This window comes from Erythranthe guttata, chromosome 2, assembly GCF_056151865.1.
Source record: "Erythranthe guttata isolate IM_541 chromosome 2, IM_541, whole genome shotgun sequence".
Lineage (NCBI taxonomy): Eukaryota > Viridiplantae > Streptophyta > Magnoliopsida > Lamiales > Phrymaceae > Erythranthe > Erythranthe guttata.
In genome coordinates, this window is record NC_142534.1 from 5,304,365 (window position 1) to 5,316,454 (window position 12,090).

The 12,090-nt window shown below is 37.1% G+C and overlaps 1 protein-coding gene and 1 pseudogene across 1 annotated transcript; both read right to left on the minus strand.

Annotated features, from left to right (window-relative positions):
* Positions 1–85: 85 nt before the first annotated feature.
* Positions 86–2,398, minus strand: LOC148772185 (uncharacterized). Its single transcript, XM_088814878.1, has 4 exons — positions 1,375–2,398; positions 988–1,293; positions 810–909; positions 86–712 (listed from the first exon to the last, which is right to left on the minus strand). Exons 1-4 carry the CDS (start codon positions 2,379–2,381, stop codon positions 86–88), a joined length of 2,040 nt encoding a protein of 679 aa, XP_088671004.1. The 5' UTR covers positions 2,382–2,398.
* Positions 2,399–7,938: 5,540 nt separating this feature from the next.
* LOC105969583 (uncharacterized) lies at positions 7,939–11,247 on the minus strand (annotated as a pseudogene).
* Positions 11,248–12,090: the final 843 nt, after the last annotated feature.

The following is a 12,090-nucleotide window of genomic DNA, read 5'->3' on the forward strand; positions in this document are numbered from 1 at the left end:
TAAAGCACATTAACAATTTAAATGCAAAACGTATATCGAAACTAAAATATAATTCTTGCACGTATGCAGAAAAATAGATAAATTCTTAAACCACAATTCCTTCTACATCTTCCCTGATCCAAATGTGTTCATTTCCATCATGTGATTGTGCATTGTCAATGGGATCATTATTTACATGAATTGCATCTTCATCTGAATTGAAGACCGGATCCATATCAAATGAATCCCTAGGTTTTGTCTTTACAACAACACACCACCCCTTCTCAACCGGATCTTCTATATAGAAAACTTGTTGTGCTTGGCTTGCTAATATATATGGCTCACTATGTTGCCCTGCTCGAGAAAAATTAACTGATGTAAAACCATATTCATCTTTCTTTTGAGCGCTCCGTGTTGAGACCCAATCACAGTAAAACACTACAACTTTTCTTGAGTCAGAATAATCAAGTTCAATTATATCTTTTAGAATCCCGTAATAAGTCACATCTCCAATAATCGGATTATTGTCGCTTCTGCTAGCAAAACTACTAGTTTTAGCAGTAACAACCACCCCACTATTTTGTGTTTTTCTTCTAATTTCGAGACTTTTCACATGGAACCGGAAACCATTAACAATAAATCCTCGATATCTTTTTCCACTTGGATTGGCACCTCGAGACAAGGCCCTAAGTTCTGTTGAAACTTCGTTTCCAGCAAGATATAATCGTTCAACCTGTTTGATATAATTTAATATTTAAATTAGTAAAAAACTAATTTGAAAATAAATTAAATATAACATGCATAAAAAAATGTCAAATAAATTAACTTACATGATTGTAGAACCAATTGGCAAAAGTTTCAATGTGAATCCTTTCAATATCTTTTTTCCGAGTTCGAGGATTTGAAATTTTTACTATACCTTTATGTTCTCTGTAAAAAATATGAGCAATATGAATACATAATAAAAGAAAAAAGGGTATAAGAAAAACTTAAGTGAAAAAAACTTACTCAATGTATGATTCAATTTCATTGAAATTGAATAGAATGTATTGATGTGCCTTGGTAACTATTTCCTCACCAAGAACTACACAATTTCTTGCGCCAATATAACGTCCAGGATTAGAGAAGATGGAGAACTCTACTGTGCTCTCACCACAAATATCATCATTTCTTTTTATATTATTAAATTTAGTCTCTACATCCTCTAGGTATCTTGAACAAAAGGTTAAACATTCTTCCATCAAATATGCTTCAACAATTGACCCCTCGGGACGACTTCGATTGCGCACGTAAGATTTCAATGTTGATAAATACCTGGTATTTGAACAAATGAGTTTACTCACATTTTATTTTTATAAAGTTAAGAAAATTAAAATAAAATATAAATTAAATTACCTTTCAATAGGATACATCCAACGATATTGCACTGGTCCGCCAAGTCGAGCCTCGTATGTCAAACGAATGGTTAAATGAATCATCACATCGAAAAAAGATGGAGGAAATATTTTCTCCATTTCACAAAAAGTCTTAGAAATTTCTTCCTCCAAACAAACTAAATCTCGAGGAATAAGAACTTTAGAGCAAAGTTCTCTGAAAAAGGTGCACAAATTAATCACATGTGTTCGTACATGCTTTGGTAATACTTTACGCAAACCAATTGGAAGCAATTGTTGTATCAAGATGTGGTTATCATGACTTTTTAGACCTGAAAGTTTTTGTGGCTTCAGTTGCACACACCTTGAAATATTGGAAGCATATCCATCCGGAACTTTAGCATTCTGTAAGATGTCAAAAAAAATATCTTTTTCTTTTTTGCTCATTGAAAAACATGCAGCAGGCAAGTATTTTTTTCCGGAATCAAGAATAGTAGGGTGAAGTGCATGTCTTATACCCATATCTTCTAAATCAAGACGAGAGTTTTCATGATCTTTTGTCTTTCCTTCCAAATTCAATAAAGTCCCGATGACACTATCACAAACATTTTTTTCAATGTGCATTACATCCAAGTTGTGACGTAATGTGATATCTTTCCAATATGGCAACTCAAAGAATATACTTCTTTTTTTCCAGTTATAAGGAAGGGCTAGATTATTGGAAACATTTTTGCCAAATTTCACATTTAACTCGCCTAAGTCCTCCAGTACCTTATTTCCGGTTAAAGGAATAGGTGGCTGACCATATTCTTCTGTGCCATCAAAAGAGTTGGCATCTTTCCTGTAAGGGTGATTATCATCAAGAAATCTACGATGACCCATGTAACACTGTTTTCGGCTTTTGTATAAGTATTTAGACCATGTATCTTTATGGCATAATGGGCAAGCTAGTTCACCTTTTTTACTCCAACCAGATAAGTTTGCATATGCAGGAAAATCATTAATATTCCACAACAAAGCTACATGCATATTAAAGTTTTGCTTGCTTGAAGCATCATATGTTTAAACCCCGTCCTCCCATAATACCTTTAATTCTTCTAATAAAGGCTGTAAATACACATCAATGTTGTTTCCAGGCGGTGACGGACCAGGTATGAGTAAAGTTAAAAAGAAAAATGGCTCTTTCATACACATCCATGGAGGTATATTATATGGGGTGACGATAACTGGCCATGTACTGTGAGTAACGCTTAAAGTTCTAAATGGACTAAATCCATCAGCAGCTAAACCAAGTCTTACATTTCTTGGATTTTTTGCAAATTCGCGATATTGACGATCAAAAGACTGCCAAACAGGAGAATCGCTGGGGTGTCTCATGCATCCATCTTTAGTGCTTTCTTCCTTGTGCCATCTCATGAATGTTGATGTCTTAGATGACATGAAAATTCTTTGAAGTCTAGGTTTAAGAGGAAAATACCTCAATACCTTAGCCGGAATTTTTTTATGCTTATCAGAAGAAACGTCATCTCCATCTGCATTAGTTTCACTTTGTTTATATCTTGATATATTGCAGATATGACAGGATGTTGCTTTTCTCATGCTCTTTCCAATACAAGATACAATCATTCGGACAAGCATCAATTTTGGTAGACGTGAGTCCCAATGCCCCAATGATCTTTTGTACTTCATAGTAAGACTTAGACAATGACTCGGTCATAGTAGGAAAAGCCTCTTTTAACAACTCGAGAAGCATTGTAAATGTTTTATTAGACCATTTACCCATGCATTTCAAGTGAAATAGTCGTATTATAAATGCTAATTTCGAAAACTTCTTACATCCTGGGTATAATTCTTATTGAGCATCATCTAATAACTTGTAAAAATTCTTAGCTGATTCATTAGGTTCTTCATCCATACATGTATCTGAATCTTTGACCCCAAAAGCATCATTTATCAAACCATCCATATCATCTAACGTATTGATATGATCTAGATTTTCAAAAGTAGTTTGACTAGATGATGTATCTTCTCCATGTATAACCCAGTGTGTATAACATTTCATAAACCCATCAACAAGAAGATGTTCTTTTGTCGTTTCTCGATCTACCCATTTAGCATTCTTACAATATTTGCATGGACATATGATCTTTCCACCGAGAGATGCATTAGAAAAGGCCATATCAAGGAATTGATTTAACCCATTTTTATATTCAATTATTGATCTTGATTTATGCATCCAACTTTTATCCATTATAAGCCTACTAAAATAAATACTACACATCAACAATTACACATATCGAAGTAGGCAATTTCTAATTTAAAATTTACTTATGAAATAAAAATCAACACTCACCTTCACAGAAATACTTGATGCACTGAAAGGTTCTTAAAGTTATTAACAGTAATTTCCTTGATACAAACAGAAATATATAAGCAAAAAGTTAGAATTTATAAACTGAGAAAATAAAATATAAGAACTGAGAAGGCATATACAAGATTTTCGTTATCAAATATACAATACTACCCAAGTCTTCTAATTTTCTTATTAGTTCTCTTGCTAATAAGAACTAATAAGTCTTCTAATTTTACGGTGACAATTGAGTTGTTTGATTTTACTACACTGATTTTTTTATTATCAAAATCGTGCAGGAAGTTCAATAATTTGCAATATAGATTTCAAAAAATCTGAACCTACTGCATAAATGATCACACCTAATTAACTACAAACATGATTTCACACCATGTCTCCATTGTAGTCTTTACACCCCCAACGTTACTTCAAAAAGTGTATCTTTTACCCCATATATCCACACCCCCACACCCAAAGCACCGACTTTTTGCCCATTGTCTTACAGTGAAGAGCACAATTCTAAGATTCTCACAGCATAACTACTTTCATAGGGTTAATTTCAATTAACCCCAATAACTAGGGTTAATTTCAATCAACCCCAATAACTCAAGGCGACAACACAAAAATCGATAGACATTCAGTAAATGCAAGCCAAACAAATTCTCATCCCAAACAAATTCCCATAAAGAAAAAAAAAATTTGACACGAGAAAATTCTTTTAACAGCAGAATTCATCAAAATTGACCGATAAAAAGAATGAAATAAGAGAATTAAAATAAAAAATTGAAGTGAATCAGAATATACCTCGGCCAAGCAGGAAAATCCTTGACCCGTTATCAAACAACTCAATTGCCACCGTAAAGTTACCTAGCTCTGTTAGTCGAACCCACACAACCTGCGCAATAATTTTGTAGAAATTATTGGAGTTTAGGTTTGACAATTTGGTAGAAAAGCGGGAAAACGAAAAAAACCCCGCGTAATTTTCAGAGTTAGGTCAGATAATTTTGATGAAATAGATGTGAAATTGGAAAAGATTTTGAAGAAGAGAAACGAATGAGCGGAAGAGGAGATAAGCAAAAGGAAAGAATTAAAACTTAAAAGAATCCCTAAAAATAAAACTAACGGGGAATATAATATCCCCTTTTATTTTAATATATTTAATTAAAAATATCCTTTTTTATTTAAGTGTCCTAATAAATCTTATTAATGAGACACAATTTAACTAGAGTCCCGATACTCTCTTTTTGGGACATCTCAAAATAAGTATCTCAAATAAAATGCCGTAACATATATGTTTTGTTGTTGTGTACCTCATCATCGCCTACCACCTTCTAGGCAATCTCAATCTTCTAGGCACTCATCTAGACCACCTTCTATGCCATCTTCTATGCCATCTCAAACATCAACCGGTGGAGGATCTCAAATTGACGGTTCAGAAGCAAAGTCCAAAATATTCTATGTCTAGTTCACTAGAATGGTTATGGAGGACAGAACCATACAAACGTTTTGCGGGGCAATTTGTTTTTTTGTTCTTTTAGAAAGTAGTTTTTAAAATGGGGTTGTTTTGGGGGTGTAAACGAATTGAGGTTGAGCGCCACCCCCCACGGCGGCACCACCAGGAGGCACCACCACCGACGGCGGCACCGGCAGGAGACGCCAGCTTCAACGGCGGCACGGTAGGAGACGCCACCACCAGTGGCGTCTTCTCTCTAATTTTTAAATATTAATATTTGAATATTTTAAAATATAATATTTTAATATTTTAATAGTTTAATATTTTAAATATTTTAATATTTTCTGATTTTTTTTTTACAAAATAAAACAATTCTAACTAAATTCATTAGTTTGATGTTAATATTAAATTTATTACATTTTATATATTTTATCCATTAGTGTTAAATTAATCATTGCATATTTTTATCTAATTAACACAATAAAATATTGTACAATCTTAAAAACACGTAGACCAAAACAAAAGGAGTTCTAGAGAATAAAAGAGTTATATAAAATAAATAGGTCCAATAAAAGAGTTATATAAAATTAATAGGTCCAAAATGAGTACAAGGACAAAATGAGTACAAGAAAATAAAATTGGCACTATGAAGTCAGTGCCTATGTGAACCAGTGCCACATGTAGGTGCCCGTCTAGTCCTACGCGGCATACCATCTCGACGAATGTCAGGATCTACTGGTACATCATCAACAAACTGGGTGTCATCCGGTGGGTATGGAACAGGGGAAACATTATACTGTGGTCGGATCCGCTCTTGGGGACTTGAGTATCCCAAATTGAGCTCCAAATGTGGACCCCATGAAGAGAACCGAGTATCAGTAGCAGGAGGATATGGGTTACTAGAGAATCGGACCATGGCATATCTGGACCGTAATCATTCGTAGATGGACCAACTAAATCTGTAAATGTGGGTACCTGAGATGTAGACGGACCGAACATATCCATAAATCCCTGTGTAGTAGATAAATCCTTCATACATCCATGCACAGAAACATCTGCATAAAAGGGTGTATGAGAAGCAAATGGACCGGCAACATCTCCAGATGGATAATAGTCCCCTCTCTCGTCTGTCTCACGTCATGCTCCAATTCAGTAGCTCTTTCAGCAGCGCTGAACCTTCTTCTGGTACGTCTATCTCAATGCGGAGAAGGTATAGGAGGTATGGCAGGTATCGGAGGTAAGGTGGACGAAGCACCATCTCTACGTAGAAGTTGAGTCCCAGCTGCATACATCCGTGTAGCGTTGTCCTCATACGGATTATATATCCGATCGTCATCTCGAGAAACTGCCCTAGCAGCAAGACTCATGGATATAAGCTGATTACCCTGAAATAAAAGGCATTACAAGTTTAAGAACTTAAAAAACTGAAAAAACAAATTGAAAAACATCGAAAGTAATGGTTGTTTTGAGAAAAATACTAACCACAAGATCCAGTAAAATCGGGTCTCCGACCTGAAAACCGATATCATCAAGATTGTCAATCGGTGATATCAAACGACATGTGTGCCTCTCATACCACTCGTAGTATCTTGGATCTGTCTTAGGCACACTAAACTCAATAAATGGATAGTCAACGGGAGAATCAAGTCGGCCATGCCATCTATCAACATAGATACGGTGAAAACGAGCCCAATCTCTACCCCCTGCACCTCGACGATCATAAGAATGCAACTTAATCTCAATATCGTGATCAGTAGGATGTGGTGGTATATGTTGTACCCTCCCAAACTGATGTAGCACCCTATACGGACGATGCATCTCAACTCTCTCGTAAAATATAAGGGGACAACTCGACAACCAAAGTTGTGGATGCACTATCTCACGATACTCAAGTAAAGCATCAAACTCAGGATCTAGTTCACTATAAGGCATCCATGTAAACTAGAAAAAAATATATTTTTTAATATATTGTTAAATAGACCACAAACATTAACGTAATTGCAGTTAGCTTATAAATAACATGATCCCAGAGCATCTGATCGAGCGTCGTACGATAAACACGTATATTGTTTCGCGAGGACCGAGTGTAACTAGTAGGTCTGATCCAACTGTAATATCATACGAAAATTTGCTAAGTCAATATATTAACCTACATATAAATAAATTATTTATTAGTACTAAGATGTTTACCGTGCACCGTAAGGAGGGTGAGGATATGCAAGCAGACGGGGATCATCTTCTACTACTGGTAGTATTGCTGGAGCGAGTAAAGGTATCCTCGACCATGCCCAACACTAATTATTAAACATAAAAAAAATCAAAAACCGTAAGTATAATAAACTATTAATTTAAATTTTAAAAGTATCAAAAATCATATTACCTGTAACAGATTAAGCGCACCACCTAGATTAGTTTTCCTCTTATCCAACTCAATAGTGCCGCCTTGTTCCACAACTTTCCTAAGTAAAGCCCCAGTGCATAGCTCACGATACAAATATCCAAGAACTGCACTACCCCAACTGAAAGTACGCACTGCCTCAAGATCTTCGAAATGACGAAGATACAACAACGAGATTGCACTTGAAGATGTGTCACGACACATAACCCCCCCCTCCGTAGCAATAACAGTAAACACCTGGTATGCTGCTAACACGCTGCTCCGTGTTGTCATCAGTAATCGTGCAATGTCGTAAATGTAGGGTCAGATCAGTTGCAAAGAACTGTCTCCCTTTGAAAGCTCCATCTGAAGGAGTATAACCCAACCACGGCTGACAATAATCATGTCACTGCTCTTTCGACCATGAAATATCTTGTCCAGTAACATGTAGTCCATCAACACGCAAACCCCATAATAGTGCGACATCCTCAAGTGTCACTGTCGCCTCCCCTGCTCGAAAATGAAACGTGTGTGTGTCCGAGCGCCATCTCTCCACTAAAGCTGCAATAAGATGCAAATAGACTACGAGACGACCACATCGATATACTCCATAGAACCTAGTATCAATTAAGTACTCCATCACTCTAGGGTGTGGATCATCATCACCATCATCTCCATATAAACCCCAAATCCAACCATCACAGCGTCTCCCGCGCACGATATCATCGACGTTTGCCGATGTAATCGATCTGGAAACGTGCTATGACTGGCGGTATAGCAATGCAGTGTCCTGCGAACCATAAACATACGTGACATCCATCCTGTATAATAATATACATAGAACACTCAGATAATAAGCACAAGTGTAATAATAAATACACACTAATAAATAGAACACTCAGATAATAAGCAGAAGTGTAATAACAAATACACAATAATACATAGATAGACTCAGATAATAAGTACAAAGTGCAATAAAAAATACAAAGTCAAACACGATAATTAGAAAATGCAAAGTCCATAACAATAACTAGAAAAAACGAAGTCACCATGACAAATAGACACTACTTAGTCCGACGTGAAAACTAGAAAATAACAATATAAATAATTCAAAGTGCAATGAACTACATAAATTATACTATCGGAGCCTTCTTGTTTGTTCCTCTCTTCTAGATTGTTGTCTTGCCCGTGTTTGTGGCACATCCATCTCATTAGGAATTCGACTGCGTCTTCGATCTCCTAGTAGTGTTGGATCATGAATTAGTTCAAAAGCAACATCCTCCCAATAGTGTTCACTCAACAGGGGTTGGAATATCCCAGAATAAGTGTTCACTAATCGATCAACAGTGTAGCAATCGTTCACATATACGGAGGCAGACAACATCCATTCACGGCACACGTGGAGGACATGACTGCAGGGGATTCCTGTTAGCTTCCATTTTCCACAAGTACAAGTTCGGTCCCTTAAACTCACGGTGTGTTTGTTATTTCCACCTCCACTTGGACGAGCTCTAGTCATCACCTCGGCAGAAAGCTGTTGTGGATTAAAATGAGTCGTGAAACATCTAACATAGTTGGCTTCATGTGTCTGGAAAATGCCATAAGCATATGTGGACCACAAATGTCCATTCTGAACCATCACATTGGCCTCGTGGAGACGATTAAAAAAATACCTAACAATGCGGTTGAATGTGAGATCAACAATTGTTGAGATGGGAAGTTTTTGAGTTCCCTTGAGAACACCATTATGAGCTTCTGACATGTTTGTAGTAAGTTGATCACAACGCTTGGCCCCATCATGTGCAAATGCCCATTTTTCTTGATCAATATCCTTCAAATAGTTGTAAGCTTCAACATTCCGAGTTTTGATCACATTAAGAATGTGGTTAAACTTCCAAATTTGAGATTCCGCTCCCGCCTTGTAGCATAGATCCTTCAAATCAACACTCTTAAAACGTTTGTTGAAATTGGAGCACACGTGTCTCAAGCAAAACCTGTGAAAAAAATTCGGGGGAGCAAATTCGGGCAACTTCGCTAAAGCTCGTATTATTCCCGAACTCGATCTGAAATTACACAAACGATTTCTCCATCTGGAATTTGTGAAATTAGATGTATGTGTAGCATTTGAAAAAACCACCTCCAAGCCGCCGTGGTTTCATTGTAACAAGAGCAAATACTAGTGGTTGCACTTGGTTATTGGCGTCCAAACAAACCGCAATTAGTAACTTGTGCTTGTACTTAGTGTAGAGATGAGTTCCATCCACACTAATAACTTTTCGACAGAACTTGAATCCATCCAAGCATGGCTTGAAGGCCCAAAAGAAGTACTTGATCATCTTCCGTGTTGGAATGTCCGTTGGTTTGAAAACCCACTCAATTGTCGTACCCGGGTTCGTTCTATGGAGTGCATTCATAAACTTGGGCAATTTGTTCACTGAGGACTCCCAACTCCCGAACAAGTTATATGTGCAACGCTTCAAACCATACCAAGCTTGCATCTTCGAAAGTTGAAATCCTAATTGAGACCTCACAATATTCTGTGCTTGTGTTATTTTGCAAGCTGGGTCATCTCGAACGGACTGAACCAATAAGGAAGCAATGTAGTTCCTATCCAAATTCTTGTGTTCATTCGACATTTCATCCATTATTCAATTGTGGGGCCCACCATATCTCGTAATAAGGAAGAATCCTTTGCCTGATTTTTCAATTCCCCGCAACAACTATCTACAAGGCCTTTCAGGTGTGCTATGCTTCCACTTGACACTCCATAGCTTCGGCTTACTTTCGACAACTGTGAATTCCCGTTTAGCAAATCGAATCGAATGGTCTCTCACCGCGGCACAAAGGCATTTTTTATCCTCAAACACCATCTCGACCTCAAGAATACCTCGATCGCTATCGTAAAACTTATCATATCGGCCTCTTCCAACATCAACTGAATCTGCCGCCACTTCTGGAAACGACATCGAGAAATATGGGATTGACTCATACAACGTCGGTTGTTCCTCTGCTTCCGCCTCGTTGTGCTGCAACCACGTCTCCCGAACATCATCTTGTACGTCTTCATCTTCATTGTCGTCGTCTCCATTATCGGATGGTTCGGAATTCAATGGACTGTTCGGCCCAAAGGAATCACCTATAGGGTCATCATCTTCGAAAATGTTCCGTCTCGGGGAACTCGACTCACAACAAATCCCCATAAATTACCATAGTTAATTGTATAGGAATCTCTGTGCACCTCTCTCGCTCCACTAGTCTCACAATAGTTAGGGATGCCTTGTATCGCCGCCAGAAAATCCGGAGTCATATGTGGTTGTGAGAAATATAGTTCATTCAAATCAAATGCCTCTACGCTCACTTGTGGTGGGGCACTATCAATGTACTTCGGTTCAATCTCAACAAATACTTCGATAGCCTCATTCCCTTGGTCCGGATCGATATACATTTGTAAATCTTCATCTGTTCTTATCTCGGTAATCATCTCTTTCATTATTTCTCCATTATAAATGTAAGATTTGCAACACACTCTTAGCCCCAACTGATTAACATCGTTATCTAGACGTTGATACAACTTTGACAGAAAATGTGGAAAGGACAAGTCACGTTTAATTCGGAATGCTGTTTTGTGGGCAATACTATATTGCACTACCCAATCATCAGGAATAATGCGACCTCCAAAGTACACGTACACTTTGACATTATTTTTAGCCGCCATCAATCTTCAAAAGATTAAGGAGATAATTAACTCATCAATCAAGATTAATTAATAATGAGGCATATTAGTTAAAAAATAATAATTTAATTAAGCACACCAAAAAATTAATTAGTTAATTTAATTTAATTGCCCCATGTTTTACAACAGCATTTTAGCTATTGTTTTACAAAACAACACCAAAAAAAAAAAAAATTGCCCATGCTTATAAAATATAAATAGTACTAATACCTATTATAAAATAAATAAACTACTAACTAACTACTCACATGCATCCTAAAAACACTAATCACATGTATTTACAATAATTAATTAAAAAAATTGGACATAATAAAAAATTATAATAATAATTTTTTTTAATTATTTATAATAATAATAAAAAATTACATTGGTTGGGTGAAGAGCACCGGCGGCAAGGACCACAGAGCACCGGCGGCGGCAACTTGAGCACCGGCGGCGGGGGAGGCAGCGGCGGGCAGGCGGCGTCGACGGCGGCACCAACGGAGGAGGTCGCCGGAGGTAATTATATATTTTATTTTGAATTTTAAAACTAAATTTTGTTTTTGTTTTTGAAATTTAACAGAGAGAGAGAGAGGAGGAGTAGCTCAGCTGGGGGAAGAAAAGATGTGCGGAGGAGAGAGAGTGAAGACGCCTTTGTCAGTGGCGTCTTCACGAGACGCCGTTGTCAGCGGCGTCTCCTGGTCAAAGCACGGTCCCCAAGGCTTGCTGTCTTGATCTGGACCGTCGGATCAAACTTTCGATTTTTCAATCTAGACCGTTCATAAATTAATATATTAAAATATAAATATTTATAAAATTCAGAGGAGACGCCGTTGGAGCTGGCGT